The sequence below is a fragment of the Callorhinchus milii genome, unplaced genomic scaffold (assembly GCF_018977255.1).
Source record: "Callorhinchus milii isolate IMCB2004 unplaced genomic scaffold, IMCB_Cmil_1.0 Scaffold1, whole genome shotgun sequence".
Lineage (NCBI taxonomy): Eukaryota > Metazoa > Chordata > Chondrichthyes > Chimaeriformes > Callorhinchidae > Callorhinchus > Callorhinchus milii.
In genome coordinates this window covers 77,941,888-77,963,848 of record NW_024704742.1, presented here as the reverse complement: position 1 = coordinate 77,963,848, position 21,961 = coordinate 77,941,888, and the positions used below count along the sequence as shown (strand labels likewise).

The 21,961-nt window shown below is 42.6% G+C and overlaps 1 protein-coding gene across 1 annotated transcript in view; it reads left to right on the top strand.

Annotated features, from left to right (window-relative positions):
* Positions 1-21,694, top strand: part of LOC103177704 (tyrosine-protein kinase JAK2) — a 54,631-nt gene extending 32,937 nt beyond the window's left edge. Inside the window, exons 9-24 of the mRNA XM_007892011.2 lie at positions 4,314-4,425; positions 5,372-5,558; positions 6,631-6,755; positions 9,948-10,082; positions 11,049-11,136; positions 12,142-12,269; positions 12,884-13,022; positions 13,903-14,054; positions 14,609-14,759; positions 16,383-16,519; positions 17,110-17,299; positions 18,266-18,390; positions 18,627-18,799; positions 19,032-19,149; positions 19,690-19,803; positions 20,815-21,694. Coding sequence (XP_007890202.2) covers positions 4,314-4,425; positions 5,372-5,558; positions 6,631-6,755; positions 9,948-10,082; positions 11,049-11,136; positions 12,142-12,269; positions 12,884-13,022; positions 13,903-14,054; positions 14,609-14,759; positions 16,383-16,519; positions 17,110-17,299; positions 18,266-18,390; positions 18,627-18,799; positions 19,032-19,149; positions 19,690-19,803; positions 20,815-20,922 — 2,182 coding nt within the window. The 3' untranslated portion in view covers positions 20,923-21,694. The remainder of the gene's footprint in view (positions 1-4,313; positions 4,426-5,371; positions 5,559-6,630; positions 6,756-9,947; positions 10,083-11,048; positions 11,137-12,141; positions 12,270-12,883; positions 13,023-13,902; positions 14,055-14,608; positions 14,760-16,382; positions 16,520-17,109; positions 17,300-18,265; positions 18,391-18,626; positions 18,800-19,031; positions 19,150-19,689; positions 19,804-20,814) is intronic.
* The last annotated feature ends 267 nt before the right edge of the window (positions 21,695-21,961 follow it).

Here is a 21,961-nt window from a genome sequence, read left to right as displayed (position 1 = left end):
TGTATGAAATGTGACCTCTTCGCAACAATGTTAAGCAACCGTAAGCTCAATATGAGCCAATTTTGCCATTTGGATATCCTTCCTCTCTGAGCCAATTTGCTACAGTAGGTTATAGTAAAAGGTGCTGCAAGTTCCTGGCAGACTTCAATTGCGGGCTGTTTTTTTGGTTAACTTGGAAGCTTTTTCTGAGCTGCCTAACCACAAAATGTCCTTTGACGGCTGAGTCCAGCAGTAACTCGTAAGTGGTGTTTTGATCCCTTGGGCTAGCTTCCAGATAAGTTCTACGTCAGCACAATATATCTATTCTTCCCTTCCTCCGCATGTTGAAATGAAAATGGATCTCTTTCCTGTGACCAAAGTGCTGAGAAAGGAGGAAAACTCAAATGACTGTACTCTGTGGCTCAATACTTTGTAATGATATTGATATGCTTAATAATAATGATAATTATTGCATTTGGTATAGCACCTTTCATGTTCGGAGGATGTCTCAAAGCGCTTCATAGGATTTATTATAAAGTGCAGTAATGGTGTATTTTGTAGGTTAATGCAGCATTTAATTTGCAAACAGCAATTTCCAACAAACAACGATGAAGTGAATCACCAATTTTATAAGAGGGATTGTTGGCCAGGACACCAGGAGATCCCCCTTCTCTTTTTGAATAGTGCCATGAAATCTTTAAAGACCCCCTGAATAAGCAGATAAGTCCTCAATTTAAACTCTCACCCAAAGGACAACAATAGAGTACACTCCCAGTTCTGCATTGGAGTATCAGCATAGGCTTTATTTGTTCAAAGTCCTGAAGTGGGGCTTGAATCCACTGCCTTCTGACTTAAAGGTGAGAATACTCATTGCTATTGAGCCAGACAGACACTTGCACTCAACTTTGGGGTGTATATGTATGGACCATGCATAAATAACCTGCAATAAAATTCCCTCAATGATCTAATTAATACAACAACAAATTGCATTTGTATAGCGCCTTTCACGTCAGGAGGACAGCCCAAAGCACTGGACAGTCAGGGATTTAGACCCGAACAGGGGGTTGGGAAGGTGGGGTGGAGAGCAGGGAGGGCAGGGGTAGGAGGGTGACCGAAGGTGCAGTTGAAGAGGAGGGTCTTGAAACATGCCTTGAAGGAGGCAAGAAAGGGAGCAAGGCAAAGGGACTTACAGTTCGAAAGGGTGGTGGCAGAGAGACTGATGGGGTGGGCTGGGTGAGGGACATGGTGCAGGCCACAGCCTGCTAAGTGTAGGGAGCAGACAGATTTATAATAATAATAATAATCCTTGCATTTGATATAGCGCTTTTCACGTCGGGAGGACGTCCCAAAGCGCTTCACAGAACACACTGTAAAGTGAATTGACTGTATATTTGTGGGCGAACGCAGCAGCCAATTGCGCACAGCAATGTCCCACAAACAGTCGTAGATTGAAAATGACCAATTTAATTATTGTTTTTTTTTTGGAGGGATTATTATTAGGCTCTGTGTGGAGTAAGGAAACTTGCCCAAGGTTTCGCCCTGTCTGGAATTGAACTCAGGTCTCTCACTTGCAAAGCGAGTGCTCTAACCACTGAGCTACAGGACTCCACGGCATTAGCATTAGACTTATATGGCATTAGCAGGTCACAGAGTGGTAGGAAGGAGCAAGGCCACGGAGGGCTTTGAAGGTGAGGATGAGGATTTTGAACTCTATCCTCTGGGGGATGGGGAGCCAGTGGAATCCTGTGGGGGTGATGGGGTCATGGAGCAGGTGTGGGAGAGGACCTTAGTTGCAGAGTTCTGAATGATCTGCAGCTTGTGGAGGGAAGAGTGGGGAAGTCTGGCTAGATGTAATAAATGCATGGCTGAGGATTTTGGTGGCCTGAGCGGTGAGACAGTGGCGGAGCTGGGTGATGTTGCGGAGGTTGGGGGAGAGCAGGTCATGGCATGGATATGGGGTAGAAATAACAGTTGAGGGAGCCAATCAGGAGGGCATCGGTCTTGTTGACGTTCAACTTTAGAAAGTTATCTCTAATCCAGGACTTGATGTCTGACAGATGTTTTGTCAGGACAGCAGTGGTCCTGGAGTTGAGGGTAGAGGCAGAAAGATAGAGTTGTGTGTCATCCGCATACTTGTGGCAGTTGACCCCATGTCTGCTGATGATGCCACCAAAAGGGAGCATGTAGATGTTGGAAGAGGAGGGGACCAAGAACATAGCCTTGAGGAACACTGCACAAGACAGTGTGTGGGCTAGAGGAGAAGCCGTTTGTGGTGGCAAAGTGGAGACGATATTAAAAATAGGATCTGAACTAGTCAAGTACAGGACCGTGAAGGTTGAGGTGAGAGGAGAGGCGGTGGAGGAAGATAAGAGTAGTCGACAGTGTCGAAGGCAGCAGAGAGGTCAAGGAGGATGAAGAGGCAGAAGGAGCCCTGGTCACAGATGGACAAAATGTCATTTGTCACTTTGACCAGGGCTGTTTCTGTGCTGTGGGTAGCACGGAAACCTGATTGGAGGGGTTCGTGAAGGGATTGCCGGGAGAGGAAGGAACAAAGCTGGTAAGCAATGACTCGTTCCAGGACCATGGAAAGGGAGGTTCGAGTTGGGGCAGTAATTTGAGAGTGGGGATGGGTCCAGGGAAGGTTTTTTGAGGGTTAGGGCTGATGACGGCTGTTTTAAGGGGTGGGAATGGTACCAGTGGACAAGGCAAGTTTGATGGTGTCTGTGAGTAGAGGGGCAAGGAGGTGGAGCTGGGAGGTCAGCAGGATTTATTCATAATGAAACTGACAGCCAATCCTTTTCATCATTTAAGACACCAGTAATTTCCTCATTACGTATGAGGTTACATATGACACATACCTGATTCAGTTGGTAGTATTTTCACTTGTGAATCAGAATTTGTGTGTTGAAGCCCTACTGAGCTCATAGTCTAGGCCGACATTATAATGCAGTGTTTGGAGAGCACTGCATTGTTGGAAATCCCAAATGAGATGTTGAACCGATGCCCTGTCTGCCTGTCCAGATGAACGTTAAATATCTCATAGCACTATTCAAAAAAAGAAGGGAGTTTCTCCTTGGGTCCTGGGCAACAATCCCCCAGGTAATAAATGGGTCATTCACCACATGGCTGTTTGTGGGACATTGCTGTGCACAAATTGGTCATGTTTTTCCCTCAAATACACAGTCTCTACACCAAGGCACGATATTAAGTGCAAGGAATTACTATTATTTTACATATGTTTTACGTAATAGATTTGTGCGAGTGATGTAAAAATACTTTAAGCGATATTTAATTTGTCTTTACTGAAAATTGGTGCTGACTACTTGCCCTGCATAGTGTTTTCTGCAGATTTTATTTACTGCTAAACTGAAAAGACTGACTGTAGCTTTGGTCACTACAGGATCTGTGCATTAGTGCTGCCCTCTGGTAACAGCTCCTAACCTGCTTTTTCTCACTGCTTATTATGTTAAACCCACTCGCGCAGCTTCTGTGTTCTTCATTGTGGCAATTACAATGTTTACCCTGCAGGCTTTGCATTGTTTTGGCTCTCTCTGACCATGACTCCAATGCTGTATTTAAAGCCTCCTCAGTTTATGATGTAGATTATGTTTGAGAGGAGTGGATTTTTTTTGTACACTCACTCTCCCCTTGGGCAACTTCAAAACAAAAATGAGTTTTGAATGTTTATGTTGTGAGCATTGTCTGACGCCACCTTTAACATTATAAGCCATCATGTGTAAACATTTGTGTACATAAGTGCTCCCAGTTGTGAAAAGGACTGGATATTCATTTAATAATGAATAAATCTGCAGTAGATTGAATTTGGCCTTGCAATTCTTGCAGCAACATCGCCAACTACTGTATAAAAGTTGCATTCATCTACATAATTAATTAGGTTGAGAATGTTGATCCTAAGGGCAATACTTTAGGCAAGTTTCCTTACTCCACACGCCTCTGTTTACCTAGCAGCAAGTAGGAACCCAGTTGTTAGTCGATTGGTGGACTTTTCCAGGAATAATAATGCCTTCAAAACTTTTTTTGAATAATAATTTGGTCACTCAATCCACGACTGTTTGTGGGACAATGCTGTGTGCTACCTCGTTTCACCCACAAAATATAGTCATTCATTTTACAACATATTCTGTAAAGCGCTTTGAGACATCTGAACGATATATCAAAAGCAAGGATTATTATTATTCTGTTCTCTTCGTACTCTAGGAATTAGAATGTAATATCAACTTGATATAAAACCTTCAGTGCAAGGATCCCATCATAAGTTGCAAAGCTTTCAAGTCTTTTTTACACAAACTTACCAAGCCTTCTTTCTGTGCCAGGATGGACTTTGCTGTGAATAAACTTAAGAAAGCAGGGCATCAGAAAGGCCTTTACATTCTTCGATGCAGTCCTAAAGACTTCAACAAGTATTTTCTCACCATTGCTATAGAGGTAAGTGTACAGAGTTGTGACTGTGGCTAACATTGTAATTCAAGTGTTTGATCAGTGAGAGATGAACATTACCTGACTCTAAATTTCAGAGCATATTATTGTATCTGTTTGGGAAGAATTTGGGTGAGCGCGCGTGTGTGTGTGCGCGCACGCATGCGCTTGTACCAAAAATCTTGGTGGAAAAATTACTGATTCAAGCTTTGCTTGGTTATCCACTTCAGTTCGATTTGCACAGAAAAAAATGTAAGATTTTTTTTGCATGTAAAGCAAGGAGACTCACAGAGCCTGGGTCAGTAGGAGGGGTTGGTTCCACTGTGCCGATGCACCATGCTGTGGCCACGCATCGCACCACTTCACAGGATCAAAAGATTTGATGTTTCTCATTTCCACTGCTTTAGCTTCTCATGATTGAGGTTTTGATGAAGAAGGCCCTTTGATCTCATCTTCCTGCATATCCACACTGCCATTTTCCCATCACAGCCACGAGCTGTTTTATAAATGTATCCAGCATTTTGACTTTAACCATTCTTCCTGATAACTTGTTCCAGTCACCAGTTAGCCACTGGATAAAGAAAAACCTCTTGAGAAACACTAAAATTGATCTTTGCAACCTGATCAAATGCTCTAGATGCACCATAAGAGCCATGACCAAATTTTGTTTTGCAGTCCCGTCCAGAGCAATACTCACCAATAAATGCTTACCAGTAATGAGATTTGTCCACAGAGCTATGTCCTTGGATTAGATGCAGGGAACTCCAGTGAAGTTAACAGGAAGGCTGCTAAGGTTAATTTCTTTAAAGGGACCATGTCTTCAAATAATATTCTTCCCCATCAATTGACAGTGGTATTCTATATTTATATAAAGGTGATTGCAGGACAGTTGCTAAGTGTACAATGAGACTGGAGGGGGAAAAAAAGTTAACTTCCTTCAATTCTGCTCTGTTAGAAGGATGGTGTGACTGAATGCCGACACTGCTTGATTACAAAGAATGAAAACAATGAGTACAATCTGATTGGAACCAAGAAGAGCTTCTCCAGTCTGAAAGAGCTGCTGAATTGTTACCAGAAGGAAACCGTTCGTTCAGAAGGCGTCATCTTTCAGTTTACCAAATGCTGCCCACCAAAACCCAAAGGTAATTGGAGAAATTCAGCGCTTTGATTTTCCCTTTCTGGTTACAATACTACCACTTCCACAAGTACTTTTATTTCCCTTTTCAGTTGGTTAAGAACGTGCAAAGATTCCCACACAAATGATCCAGTAAAACCGTTGCTTGCTCAGTGCATCAGTAGACGAGCTTTAGTGATGTGGGAATAGCTTCCCCTCCTTCCCCTGGATAGGAAACGGGGGAAATGCCAGCATTACATATATTGCCTTCAGGTGAAGGGGAACGTGCTTCCTTTGGGATTTTGAAGAGGGAGGATTGTATGTGAGGAAGTGATGATTTAAAATGTCCTGTATGCCATGTGTTCATGTCACACTGAACGTGGAGAAGTCCAAATTGAGTATTAATTTGTTATTAAATAACAGTCGAAGCACAATCAGCTCTTTATTGACATTTGTTAAAAAGAAAAGGCTTGACATGTCCCACAGATCACCCAAGATCTTCAACAGAGTACAGGAATCAGCGGCCAGTTTGACTTACATTTGCTGCATTTGGACCACAACAGGCAAAGTGACACGCTGATTCTGCCTCAGCGTCATTCTTTAGTTAGTGTTTGGAATGGGAGTCAAACATTTCTCAACCTGCATACCCTCCCCGCTCTACCCCTCCTCATCCCAACCACCAGCTCAAGTGCAGATCCCTGACTGTCCAGCACCTTGGGATGTCCTCCTGGCGCTGTACAAATGTAATTTGTTGTTCAATATTGCTGGAAAAAAAATTCCCAAATAAATGCAGTCGAATGGCAGCGATCAAAAGACAGATCACTCTGAGCAGGAAACTGTACCTTCATGGGAGCATGGAAATAGTTAGCACTTAGGAAAGGGAGAAATCAACTTGAAGAAGAAGTTGTAAGAATGCGATAAATCCTGTGAAGCAATTTAAGACATCCTCCCAACGTGATAATGCAATACATCAAATGCAAGGATTATTAATAAAAGACTATTATTAATGAGATTGGCAAGTGAAAATAGTCTCTTGTGATGTATAATTTTATCTGAATTGAATAATAATATTGCATTTGCTTTTGATTTCATTTCTCCAGATAAATCTAATCTTTTGGTCTTGAGAAGCAATGGCAGGTCTGATTTGCCAACATCGCCCACTTTGCAGAGACACAATGTCAGCCAAATGGTATTCCACAAGATCAAGAAAGAGGATTTAGTATTTGTAAGTAACCACGGCACACTGACTTCTCTGAATATTTACTGTGCTATCTATTTTTCTTTAGAATCAATCTTGCAAAATATTTATTCTTTTTCCAAAGAAAAATTAGAGTGATTCAGGAAGATTAATTCATATTGCTGAGTTTGGATTGTCTCCTTTAAAAGAGCAGCTTTCATGTTAATTTGGTACCCTAGATTTCAGCACTTAGAGTGAATTTTTAGACTTGGGAGAATACATTGTACAATAAGCCATCATAGAAAGACTTGTGAAGAGATCTCATCTAGAAATGTTATTACATTTACTTAGCTATCAAATTCGAGAAGATCTGGACTATTGAGCAGATTGTCTAAGGAGAAACAGATGGATTCTAATATAGATGAGGTGCAAGACAATGCATATTGCAACGAGAAACAGAAAATGTATATAAATCAAAAGGGGCTCTGTCAGCCAAGATGCTGAAGGGGAGAAAGGTTTGGTGTCTGATGGTTGATCGTTCACTGAAGATTTCCAAATGCTGGGAAACTGCTGTCAACCAAGCTGATCAAATGTGGCTCACAGTGGGCGGTGTGGTGCTAGTTTACTTGTGGTGCTCAGTCCCTGCACTGATGTTTTCCGGTCTCAGCGTTGTTAGCCAGGACGTGAACGATTTTTGACTTGTGCTAACTTCCTACAAAGTTGTTCAGGGGCCAAGAGCTGACACCACCTCAGTGATCGTTCCTGAAATGGTAGATATTCCTGAAGCTCAGGAGATGATCTACAGATGAGATTCTACAACGAACGATATCTCTGGTGAATTAGCTAATCTCATCCAGAGCAGTGGTGATGGTGCCACAGTTGCTCTCTGGGCAAAAATTATACTTCCTGATCCTATCCAGTGGCCGCTGGTGGAAAGTATATGCCCCACAGATCACCCAGGATCTTTCAACAGAGTGCAAGAATCAGAGGCCAGTTTGGCTGCAATTTGCTGCATTTGCACCACAACAGGCAAAATGACAGGCATTACAACTGATTCTGCCTCAGTGTCATTCTCAGTGATCGTTTCTAAAATGGTAGGTATTCCCGAAGCTCGGGAGATACGACTGTGATCTCATTCACTGCTGAATATCTTGCTGTTATTTAGTCTCAGGTGAAGAGTGGCCACTTAGCCCCTTGAATCGCTGCCTTCAACAAGAACAATAACAACAAGATCACATTTGTATAGCGGCTTTCACGTCGGGAGGACGTCCCAAGGCGCTGAACAGAGTACAGCATTTCAGACCCGAGCTTGGGTCAGGGCAGCTGAAGGGAGGGGAGGGGAAGGGAATGGCTGATGGCATGGTCGAAGAGGAGAGTCTTGAGGCGGAACTTGAAGGAGGCTAAGGAGGGGGCGATGCAGTGACTGGGGGATGCAATTCCAGAGGTTGGGGGCAGAGTAGCTGAAGGCTCTCCCGCCAATGGTGGGGCAGGTGGGTCGGGGGACATGGAGCAGACCAGAACTGGCTGAGCGGAGGGAACGGGCGGGTTAGTAGGGGGTTAGGAGATTGCAGAGATAGGGTGGGGCGAGGCCATGGAGGACTTTGTATGTGAGGACCAGAATCTTGAACTGGATCCGCTGAAGGATAGGGAGCCAGTGCAGTCGGGCGAAAATGGGGGAGATGGAGTCATGGAGTTTGGTGCAGGAGAGGACACAGGCTGCAGAGTTCTGGATTTTCTGTAGCCTGCGGAGGGAGGAGTTGGGAAGGCCGATAAGCAGGGGGTTTGCATAGTCGAGCCTGGAGGTGATGAAGGCATGAACAAGAGTTTCAGCGGCCTGAGGGGTGAGGTAGTGGCGGAGTCGGGCGATGTTACGGAGATGAGGGAAGCAGAGCAGGTCATGACTTGAATGTGGGGGAGAAAAGACAGCTGAGGGTCGAACAAGACCCCTAGGTTCCTGACTGTCTTGGTGAGTTGTAGTGTGCAACCATGGAGGTTGATGTTGCCAGAGCCTGAGGTGCTGAGGCGCTGGTGTGAGCCAATCAGGAGGGCCTCAGTCTTGTTCACATTCAACTGTCGGAAATTTGCCCTCATCCAGGACTTGATGTCTGACAGCAGTGGTCCTGGAGTTGAGGGTGGAGGCAGAAAGATAGAATTGGGTGTCATCCGCATACAAAAACAAATTACTTTTACTTTGGGAGAATACCCCAATGCACTGGACAGTCAAGGATTTGGACCCGAGCTGGGGGTTGGGATCAAGGGGGGTGGAGAGCAGCGAGGGTTGTGGTACGAGGGTGACCGAAGAGAAAGGTCTTGAAGGAGGCAAGGAGGGGTGAGGCAAGGGACTGTTTTTCAGAGAAGAAGGTAAGGAAAATAGAAGGAAAATGTGAAGATTAACTTAACGTAAGAGTCCATCCAAAGCTTCTTTTGAACTCGGATTATGGGAATCTGTGCATTTAAATCACTCTCTGCACTTCTCAGTTTCACTGTCCACCTTTGACTTCAAATGTAACAGCATCTGCTAAACATTGAGATATTTCTTTAGTTATTGCTTTTGACAGGACAAAGCTTTGTGCTGGGGATTTATTGGTTACAATAAGAACAACAAAACAACAACTTGCATTATATAGCGTCCTCTACGCAGGATAGCATCCTAGAGCGCTTAACAGTGGTGGAGCTTGACTCCGAGCTGGGGGGGGAGGGGGGAGATGGCCGTAAGCACAAAGAGGAAAGTTTTCAGGCCTAACTTGAGAGAGGGGGCAAGGCCGAGGGAATGAGGGAGAGCGTTTCAGAATTTTGGGGCGTAGTGGTTGAAAGCACGACTTCCGATGGTGGGGCGGAGGGTGCAAGGGACGAGGAGGAGATGTGATGAGAGATTATTTTTGTGACTGGGGAATTCCAGTAGCACAGCATGTCGGCGCACCAAAGATCTCAGTCTTTTGTCCAGAGTCCCATTGAGCCCAGAATTCTGTAGGTGGGGCTCTGAGGAAGGGGCAAATCAAAGCCTGAGACCACATGTGGTGTTGTCACACACCTCTTAAGTGATGCAGAGCAGTGTACAGTGAAGCCTGGAAGCGGGTAATCTCACTCTCTCACTTTGGGAACATAGAGGCCTCATGAAAGGGAGAAAAGAATTGGAGATTCTGCATGTACCAACATAAATGATTTGAAATCGGGACAAATTGACGTTGGCTAATCTTTGTCTACAGAGAGTTTTCACACAATCGTGTTTTTTTTCTGCAGGGGGAAAGCCTTGGCCAGGGAACATTTACAAAAATTTGCAAAGGCGTCAGGGAAGAATTAGGAGATTATGGACAGATACACAAGACTGATGTTCTCCTCAAGGTCTTAGACAAGGCTCACAGAAATTACTCTGAGGTTTGTTTTGTCTGCACTTTGCTATAAAAAGATTTTAATGAATTCTATTTTTTTAAAATTGTTCTTCGTCTTTTTTTCTAATTTTCTCCTCTTTGAAACATGTCTGTCTGTTCCTGATCAGTACGTCACCCAATGCGGTGTTGGAACAGTACAGGCATTACAGACCAAGAAGGCCTTGGACTTGAACTCAATGCTTTGTCATGCCTTCAGAGGCTGCAGGGTGGAGATTTTGTCTTTTTCTTGTGATATGGCTCTTCACTTGTACTTGCGAAATTAACAATAATAATTGTTGCATTTGATATAGCGCCTTATCACGTCTTTGAGACGTCTCAAAGTACTTGAAAATCACAAAAGGATTTGTAAACAACCCATCCTGCAAATATTTGGACGTGCCTTATGCTGCACCTCTGCTCTAGTGATGATCTCCTTCTACATGCCAACCTTGGCTACAGTCCCGCTTTGTGGAATTGGAAACTGATTGGTAACCGAGCAGCGTTCCAGAGAGTTGACCTGAGACTCAATCCATGCCCACAGCATTGGCTATTTACAAATTATATTGTGGGTCCCGCACACTAGATCCCATTATTGCACTTTGCATTTTCATCCCTTAGTTATTTTAAACAAGCGCTGTCCCAGAAATAATCCTTAACTGCAAAATGAGCTACAGAGACTAAGGGGAGGAATGAGTGAGATGAGAAGCAAAAATCATTTGCCTTCATTCAGTTGTTGCTGGAATATACTCTTCAGTTGAGTTTTTTTTCACAGCTCATTCAGAGTAATCTGCTAAAAATGGGTTTTTCTCCTTTCTTGGGCTCTTATGATATGAGGTGTTGTATTGACAGTCAGCAAAAAGGATTAATTTCCTTTTGAGGTTGACTGGTGGTGGATGGAGCAGGGTTTAGCCGAGAAAGCCATATTGATAAACTAGCAAGTGGTCTGATTGTCTCTATTAATCTTCTTTTTCAGTCCTTTTTTGAAGCTGCAAGCATGATGAGTCAACTCTCCTACAAGCACTTAGTTTTGAACTATGGAGTTTGTGTATGTGGTGAAGAGAGTGAGTAAACCAATAAACAAAGCTTTTTTAGTTTAGATTTAAGTAACGTGCTGTTTTAAGGCATCCTGCTTTGACCAATATTTTTTAAGACATTCTCAATTGAAAAGATGGCTCACCTACCAACTGAATAATTTAGATCTTCTTGCACTGCGCTTATGTTTCACCAACTTTGGTCTGCACAGAAAATAACTGTTCAGTACCTTTTTTAATATTAAAAAATAGTATCTTGTTTATTGTAATAATCCTTACATTTGGTATATTGCCTTTTTACGTCGGAAAAATGTCCCAAAGTTCTTCACAGGATATAGTGTAGTGACTGTGTGTTTTGTAGATGAACGTGGCAGCCAATTTACACCCGGAAGTGTCTGATAAACAGCCATGAAGTGAATGACCAGTTATATTGGAGAGACTGTTGGTCACAACACCGGGAGAAAATGCCTCCCCTTTTCAAATGGTGCCACAGGATCTTTAATTTCCACCTGAAAAGGTTTAATATCCCATTCAGAAGACAGCATCGCTGACAATGCAGCATCCCCCAACAGTGCATTGGAATGTCAGCTTAGACTATATGAGTTTCAACTTGTGGCTTGAAGCCACAGGAGTGCTACTAACTTTAGAAATTAGAAAGTCAAGCTACTAACTGAGCCAGCTTGACACACTATTAAAATTTTCTAATGCAAGCATCTTTGTCATTGTGCAGTGAGAGATCACATTCATTCTGGCAGGGCGAAACCTTGGGCAAGTTTCCTTACTCCACATGCCTAATAATCCCTCAAAAAAAACAATAATAAATTGGTCACTTCAATCCAAGACTGTTTATAGGACACTGCTGTGCGCAATTGGCTGCCTGTTTCACCCATATAATATGCAGTCAATTCACGTTACAGTATATTCTGTGAAGCGCTTTGAGACATCTAGAAGATGTGAAAAGCACTATATCAAATGCAAGGATTATTATTATTATATTCTGTGTTGCATTCACACTTCTGTATATTTTGGAAACAGATATCATGGTTCAGGAATACGTGAAGTTTGGATCACTGGACACCTACCTGAAGAAAAACAAAAACAATATCAATATCCTGTGGAAGCTTGAGGTGGCCAAACAATTAGCCTGGGCCATGCATTTCTTAGTAAGTCCAGTTACTGAATAACATTGCTCCCCCAGAATAGCGCAGTTGTGGGTCGACCTTTTTTCAAGAAAACAATCCACCCTCTTACTGATGATCTGTCTTGTGCACCACCAAGGCCAGCCAGTCATGCTTTTCTGCCAATGCACTGATATAGAGGACCTGGTGTATATTTATTACTGTACCATACTTCATCAAGGCTCTCTTACTCCACGCATCCTCACAAAATGACAGTTCTAAGTAGATGGCACTGGTTTTACTGTACACAAACATTTCAGTTTTATAAATTAGACTCCAGAATGTTATTGATGGTGCTGCCAATTCTCTGAAGACAATTTCAAACCGTTTACTTAGTACTATTTTTTGGGGTTCCAAGTGGCATTAGTTTTTGTAAAATACCATGTGAACATTTTTGTGAAAAATTAATTGCAGGATCTAAAATTCAATTGTCCTTGACTTTGTAAGACATTGACCAATGAAGCACACAGCAATCCCTTGAACTGCTATGGTATTCAGTGTGGCACTTGCTGTTGTTGAAACCCTGTACAATTGTTTTGAACCAGTTGCGGTTTGCGACCTTTTAGGATGTTTTATGATTCTTTTATCTTCGTACGCAGGAAGACCGGAATCTTGTTCACGGAAACGTCTGTGCCAAGAATGTCCTAATGATCAGAGAAGAGGACCGGAACACCGGAAACCCTCCGTTCATAAAACTCACTGATCCTGGAGTTGGTATCACAGTTTTGCCAAAAGATGGTGAGAATACTGTCCTGTTACTTTTCTCAGGGGGAGGGGGTTAATTGACCATTCAGTTATGTTGGGATTGTTTAACCACTCCCGAGTCATTGGTTCGTGTGACGGATGCAAGTTGTTGTTCCTGCATTTCTGAGTTTTGTTTACACCTAAGCATAACAAGATGAACATTCTTATTTTATTTAAATCAGCTCTGCATGCATCATAGATTTCTTACAAGAACAAATTAGATCGATTTCTGTTAGGAAATAATATCTCAAGATACAGTATATAATTTGGGGCACGACATAAGCATGTGACTGCCAAGGTGGTGGAAGTTGAACTAGATGGACCTTGGTCTTCTTTCGTCTAGCAGTTCTTATATGCTTCTCCTAACTGATAAGCAATGTGTAAATACAAATATGGCTTTAAAGCCACAATGCTATGACTCAGATGTGAGAGTGATACCGATTGAGTCATGGATCTGTATTGGCTTTCAAAAGGGAATTAGATATATGGCTTAAAAGGAGGCAACTACAGGTATATAGAGAAGGGTGAGGTAAGTGGGCCTCAAAGCTCTTAAAGGAGCTGGCACAGACACGATGGGCTGAATGACCTTCTTCAGTGCTGTGATTTTCTAGGCTTGCATCATGTGTGCTGCGTTTAGGTGACTGTCTCACACGGACAAGCCCCTGTGATCCATTTGTTGATTTCATTCCATTCAAAGTATGAGGAAAGCTGCAGCGAGCAATGTTTCCATAAATCTTCCCTACGAATTAGAAAGTCAAGCAAATTACTCTTTATCCTGGAGACCTTATTTTGCGCTTTAATTTTTACCCTGCGTTCCCTTGTAAGTATTTGTGGTATGGGAGTCAGTGATATGCTGGTGTGCTTGTCTACATAGTTCTCATTGAAAGGATTCCCTGGGTACCACCAGAATGTATTGAGGATTCCAAGAATATCAGCCTTGCAACAGACAAGTGGAGTTTTGGCACCACACTGTGGGAGATCTGCAGCGGAGGAGATAAACCACTTAGCGCACTTGATACCACACGGGTAAGTGATAGACTGGATGTGAGTAGCAGCCATCTCACATCTGACCCTTATAATAATGTGCGTGTGTTTGCCAGCAAATAATATCTTGTGTGGTGTACCTTGATGGCGATGAGGGTCCAGTGAAACTACACATTCCAGGATTTCAGAATACCTGGAATGGTTTAAGGAATGTGGTGGTTTGATACCTCTGTCTCTGTGAGGGTCACAGAGAGGGCTTTGTGGCATAGATGGGAAGAGTTGAATTGCATGAGAATCACAGTGGAAATTAATAACTGAGGGAGCACTACGTGAGGAGTAATGAGACCCAATTCAGGCAATCAGTGAAAGCCGTCATGGTGCTTTCGTAAAACTGATGTTACACTGCAAAGATGGCATGTATGAAAAATAATCATATATATGTGTATGTATGTGTGTGTTTATGTTGTAATTCTGTCTGGCTTGGAAATTGTTAACGGGTTTCTGTCTGTGTGTGTGTGTGTGTGTCGGGCACTTCAAAAATCCTAAATGTTTGCAGTCCAAAAGGAATTTACTGAAATGCATGTTTTGTGCTGCAGAAACTGCAGTTTTATGAGGATAGGCACCAGCTCCCTGCTCCAAAGTGGACAGAACTCGCTAACCTTATAAATAACTGTATGGATTATGAACCAGACTTCAGACCTTCATTTCGTGCAATAATACGAGACCTCAACAGCCTATTCACTCCAGGTACGTTTCACAATTTCAGAAATGTTGCTTAAGTTCTTACTTCCTTTGTGAATGTGCATTGAAAGCTATCTTGTTTTAGTAACTAAAGAAAGATGAAGCGAATTGCTCATTCACATTACAGTATTGTAGACTTGAGATACACTGATAGCTGGCAATTATATCATGGAGTTTCGATTGGACATCCAGGAGTAGTGTGCTGTCTATTTCAAAAGGCAGGCGGGCGATGCGGAGAGACTGCGGGATAGAGTTCCACAGAGTGAACGCAGAGCGGCAGAAGTCCCACCCGCCAGTGTTGGGGCGGGCGAGGCGGGGGACATGAAGCAGGCCGAAGCCCGCTGAGCGGATGAAGCGGGCAGGATGATAGGGGGTTAGGAGATTGCAGAGGTAGGGGGGAGCAAGACCATGGAGGGCTTTGAAGGTGAGGACCAGGATCTTGAACTGTATCCTCTGTGATGGGAAGCCAGTGGAGTTGGGCAAGGATGGGGGTGATAGGGTCACCGAGTCTGGTGCGGGAGAGGACACGGGCTGCACAGTTCTGGATGATCTGCAGCCTGTGGAGGGAGGAGTTGGGGAGGCCGACAAGCAATGAGTCTACATAGTCAAGCCTCGATGTTATGAATGCGTGTATGAGGGTTTCGGCAGTCTGTGGTGTGAGACAGTGTCGGAGAAGGGTGACATTGTGAATGTGGAGCAGGGCAGAGCGGGTTATGGCACAGATGTGGGGTAGGAAGGATAGTTGAGGGTCAAACAAGACCCCAAGGTTCCGGACTGGCTCAGTGAGGTGGAGTGTGCAACCATGGATGGTGATGCTGTCAGCGCCTGAGGCGAGGAGGCGTTAACAGGAGCCAATCAGGGGAGCCTCGGTCTTGTTGACGTTCAACCGTAGACTCTCATGGAGAGTTCAGAGAGCTCAAGTTCAACTCTCATCCAGGACTTCATGTCAGACAAACATTATGTCAGGACAGCAGAGGTCTTGGAGTCACGGGTGGAGGCAGAGAGGTACAATTGGGTGTCTTCCGAATAAATGTGGAAGTTGACCCCATGTCTGCGGATGATGTCACCAAGAGGGAGCATAGAAATGTTGAACAGGAGGAAACCAAGGACAGAAACCTGAGAAATGCCGCACGACATGGTGGGAGAGGAGGACTGAGCGGGAGTAAGGGAGAGGAGAGGACAGGGGTGGGAGCATTTTAGGGAAGCAGCTCAGGTCGGTGGCGGCAGTCAAAATGCACACGCCAAGACTAGGTGCGAATGGGGGGGGGGGGGGGGGTGATTAGTGAGGCATGGCTAGCCCACTGGCGTGGATCATCATGAGGAGAAAGCAATCTTATAGTCCCAGTGAGTCCAGGCTGAGAAATTCAAAGGTGGGGGAATCATGCAATTTGTTCCAGTTACACCATCAGTTTTTTTCTATTCACTGTCAATTAAATGGTTTAACCTTTGTCACCCTCTTAAAAGCCTGTTTGTTTGGATGTGTATTTGTGGGCGTATCTGTTACCATTTTGTTTCTCTCTGTATACGCAGCTGAACTGAACCCGTGAAGGTAAAAAGCCCTGATAGAAGACCGAACAATTTCCCTGAATTTTAAAAGATAAACTCCTCAAAATGTTTTTTCTCTTGCAGATTATGAGTTGTTGGCTGAAATTGATCTGTTGCCAAATGTGAGAGGTGCTGGGAATGGCTTCTTTGGTGCTTGTGTAAGCCATGATCCTGCACAGTTTGAAGAAAGGCATCTCATATTTTTGCAGCAGTTGGGCAAGGTAATTGTTTGTGCAGCTTAAGCCATCAAGCATAATAATAATAATAATAATAAAAATAATAATGGCTTTTGATGTAGCACTTTATCATATTGTCAAAACATCTCAAAGCGCTTTATAGGATATATTACTATGAAGTGTTATAACTGTACTTTGTAGGTAAATGTAGGTAATCCCTCCAAAAAAAGGACGTCCTCCCGACGTGAAAAGCGCTATATCAAATGCAAGGATTATTATTATTATTATCTATGATCTGATTTTTCTGAATGTGCAGATTTTCTCTCTGCAGGTAGAGAGATCTGTTTGGTGTATCACCTTGGTTAAGTCGTGCACTGTTCCTTAGCATCTAATTAGCGTGGCATGTGTAGAAGCTTGGCATCAGGCTCCGTGCTGAGCTCGTATGGAAGGGTCAGAGAAGGGGAGGGGAAGATCTTTCTTTAAAATCTGGCAGAAAAGTAATACTGAGATAATAAATAGACAAGAAAGTATCATCTCTCGCTTTTCCCCTTCCCCAGAAAGTTGGGAGGTAATTTAAGCAAAGTAGCTCAACATTTTAATTTGCCTTATGAACCAAACGTTCCTTTTCCAAACAGGGTAACTTTGGCAGTGTTGAGCTGTGTCGATACGACCCACTTCAGGACAACACTGGTGATGTGGTAGCTGTGAAGAAGCTGCAGCAGAGCACTGCAGAGCACATACGGGACTTTGAAAGAGAAACGGAAATCCTCAAATCTCTTCAGCATGATAATATTGTCAAATACAAAGGAGTATGTTACAGTGCTGGTACGTAGAGACAACATAATACTTAATAAAGCTCAAACATTGATGGGTACCATGCTTTGGGTTAGATAACACACTATCTTACAACAGTCAGGAAATGGAGTTTTGATGCTGCATTAATCTCACAGAAAGGCTTCAAGTGAAGACCCATTCTGTTTAGTGATTTACAGATTGACCGTTGGGGAGGGGAAGGTTATATGGATGAGTTGTTTGTGAAATTCTGCTTTGGAAATTGTATCTTCATTGGATTGGGTTGTGGGTATAATGGAGAGATTTTAATTTTTAACCTTAATTTTTAAAAATATATATTTGAGCAAGTAGTCATGTGATCTGTCATTGAGTAGTACTGGAATACTGATCTGTGAAACGGGGTTAAATGGGGTATTCTCCATAACAACAGCTGACATTTATGTATCACCCTTGGCGTAGAATAATAAATCAGAGCTCTTCACAACGGGGGTGCCCAGTCTTGGCCAAGCTGTTGGAAGATATTGATTGAAGGGAATGTTAGCCTACAAACCTCCCGGCACAGTTACAGAAAGGTATTGGCAGATGCCTGGGGTTAATTTGCCAGCCTTCCCACCAGTTAACCCAATATGGATTCTGCAAAAGTAGTTGGGGCAATGTTAAGGAGGAAAGAAAAATCCCTTACAAAATCTGAGAATAGTGGGAAAGAGCTTTAATTATTGTTGTGGATCCATATATCCACAAACATCGATACTTCTCACCCCGACCCCACTTTACTGGCCATGGACATTCATGCATTTCAAGAAAAAGATAGGTGTTTGATTGTAATGACTATTTTATGTAGTAATAATTGTTTCTGGAGGCAAACGCACTTCATTGAAAGGCATCATCACTTGAAGCATCATAACTTGGATTTCCTCTTGCAGCACGTAATGGCTAAGTGCAGTTGAGCCCCAGGTGAGACTGCCAACAATTGTATTTTTGCTTGTTTTGCCTTTACAGGGCGGAGAAACCTGAAGTTGATCATGGAGTATCTACCTCACGGAAGCTTACGAGACTATTTACAGAAAAACAAAGATCGGATTGATCGCAGGAAACTGTTGTCTTATGCTTCTCAGATATGCAAGGTACACCACCAACATCAATGAGAAGCTAACACGCATATGTGAACACATCAGCGCTCTCAGACAGGAAGGCTTCAGTGTGAAAATCTGTACAACTGAAAATGCAATTTATTTGTAACAATCTTCCCAATTTGAAACCCGCTGCCATGTCTGTTGTTGACAAATCATTGTTAAGCAGTTATGCTTGATTTTGTTTTCTCCTGGATCCTTGCATGTAAAATAGTGCTTCCTCTTTCTAGGGAATGGAATATCTTGGAACAAAGCGATACATACACCGAGACCTGGCAACACGGAACATTCTCGTGGAGAATGAGAACCGAGTGAAAATTGGTGACTTTGGTTTGACCAAAGTCTTGCCACAAGACAAAGAGTATTACAAAGTCAAAGAACCAGGAGAGAGTCCAATTTTTTGGTGAGAATTTAATCCAAATGAGCTATAATGGTTGTAAGTACGTGTTACAAGTTGAACAGGAATCTTTCACTGAGTTGGGAGTCTGGTTCAAATCACAGTCCTGGCATTTCTTCCACCATAATCTTTTGCTACATCAGTATTCGTGGAACTATATGTAGAGCATTTATTATTGTTTAATAGCACAGCAAAGTATCAAGACGACATGCTGAACACCTTTTAACGTTGTAATCAGGTATGCGCTGGAGTCTTTGATGGAGAACAAGTTCTCAGTGGCCTCAGACGTGTGGAGTTTCGGAGTGGTCTTGTACGAACTCTTCACATGCAGCGAGAAGACCAAAAGTCCACCTTCAGTGAGTTTCAAGCATCCTTCAATCTAGCTGTATCGGTTTCTATTTCAGCTGCAAATTCCCTGTAACCTTTATTCTGTCTTTCGTGCAAAATATAGTTGGGAGTTCCCTAATAGGATCTACAGAGTAATTAATGGTTTCAGCCTTTGTAGTTTTCTTTATTCTGCCCCAATTATACATTGTTGTGTTGATTCAATGGAGTTTTCACATCCTATTGAAACAAGTCGTTTAGTATAGATTCAGCTTCTGGACCTGGGGAATCGGGTTCAGAGAAGATTCTGTGTGTATGCATGGAGCTCCTCTTTGCCAGCACCAATCTTAAATACAAAGTACGGTCTGCCAACTATGAAGTACTATTGCAGACAGCACATTGAATTGGTTCCTGCAGCGTATCTGGGGCCTTATAAGTACAACTTTTTAGTTTTGGATCACTGAATTCTTTTCAATTAAGTTTTGTCTCTGCTACTTTGTTATTGGCCTTTATTGCCGTACTTTGTTTCCAGTGTAAGTGGCCTGGGTTAATCAATGTTGTTGCAATTTCAGGAGTTTATGCGTATGATCGGCAATGACAAGCAAGGGCAGATGATCGTCTTCCATTTGATTGAGCTTCTTAAGGATGGTAGAAGGCTGCCAAGACCCGATGGATGTCCTGACACGGTAATATTTGGAAGCAGCATGCACTATACCACATATTACCCAAAACAACACTGAAAAAAGCAGTCAGGAGATACTAACCCATTATATTTCCATCAAAAAACAAACAACAATTAAAACTAAGTGTCTCAAGATTTAGTTAAAATGAGACTGGACATCATATCCCAAATGACCTCAATTGCATGTTGGAATCATGGTCTTTGCTGACCAGCTGATTCACTGCATTGCTGTTGAGATGTTGGCAAGTGGCCTCAGCACCCATGGGTTATGGAGGGAAAAATCATCAAGGGTTTCCATTCCTAATCACTGTCCCTGTTTGAGGATGTGCATTGGTGGATGTTGGGTAAAAACGTGATTAGGATTGAATGTGTTGACCCTATGGTACCCACTATCAGGCCTTACACATGAATTATGACCACTTGAGCAAGGTACTAAAGATTGCCTGTAGAAACCCAGGAGAAAGCAAAGAGAATCAAAACAACTTTCAGGGAAAGAGCTGGGAAATTGGAAGAGAGGAAAAGTGTTGTGTTGCTATCAGATGAAGAATGCTCATTGGACTGGTGGAAACACTTCAAAAGAGGTTCACAGATGTACTTGGCGTTATTATTATAATAATAGTAATAATAATTCTTGCATTTGATATAGCGCCTTATCACGGCATTGAGACATCTCAAAGCGCTTCACAGAATATATTGCAAAGTGAATTGACTATATATTTTGTGCACAAAACACGACAGCCAATTTCACACAGCAGTGTCCTGCAAACAGTCGTGAATTGAATAATCAAATTATTTTTTATTTTTTAATCTATTTTTAAAGGATTATTACTCCCAGAAAGCGATCCACCAATTGACTAACAACTTTATTACATGAACAAAGTTAAAATAAAGTTCATGCATATGTACCAAATTACATTTTAAATGGGAAGAAGAACATTCATATCTTACTTGTGCTTGCATTTCAACTGGGATTCTGGTCCCTGTGGTTAATGGTGCTAATCGCTTGCAATTTCAGATTCATTCCACAATGATGAATTGCTGGCACAATGGACCAACTCAACGTCCAAACTTCAAGGACCTTGGTCAAAAAATGGACTCCATGAGGGATAACGTGGGAGGATGAATGTGTGGGAATTTCAACCAAGTGCCCTTGTCCATGTAAAATTGCTGCTTTCCAATGTGAAGCTGACACAACATCAGCTCCTGGACACTAATCCAAATTGAGGGGACACCCATCATGTTGAACCATGGTCATTTTGGATGTTTTTTTACCAGATGAAGATAGTTCTACAATGGAGCGGTGGTCAACCAGGATAAACTGTTGTTACGTATTCTAAGTCATAGTTTCAGCAATAGCAATCCAAAGGCTTTGTAGCTGTGCCATTTTTGCCCACGTCAAGGTCGGTTACAAAGGACTGTGTTGTTGCAGGTGTTTATAGTGGTAGTTGGTGTGCCTAAGTGAGGTAACGCTTCATACAAAATATAGTCTTATGTCAAATCAATACTGGGAACTTTTCTTTGTAATGAATACGAAATGGCCTTCAGTTCTGAATGTACAATATTGTATCATCTGTCCAATGTATAATTGCACAACTGGTTCAAGAACGTTACAAGAATTTTTAAAGAAAAGTAATTCTGTCATCTTTGTAACAAAAATCTGCTTTAACAGGTAATTCCTTTATAGAGTTAATTCTCTATGCTGCATAGCAAAGTTTGTTTGCATCCATCATGTATTAGAATGTAAAACAAAAATAGTAGGAATGTAGATGGGTAACCGTGCTGTGGGCTAATATTAACTTTACTGTATTAAAAGGCTAACTAATTAGGAGAAGGAGCTCTTTGTTAAGTGCTCTAATGTGAATACAGTGATATCCGTTTTTAGCAGTGACAGAAAAGATGAGGATCAGTGCACACTTGTTTTGGGCAGGTGATTAAAACCCAAGTGCCTAAACCAAACACGGAGGTCCATGCATTGCCAATAGTGCATATTTCTGGGAATTACTGATGCTCCCGTAATGCCTTGAAGTAACCGTAATTCACACCCAATTCTAGAAATTAAAACCTACCGATTGCATTCTGTGCATCTGGCATGTTGTCCAGCAATGCCGAATTTTGTAGCCATTGTATTATATTGTAACAGTAGTTGTGTTTCATTGACTCAC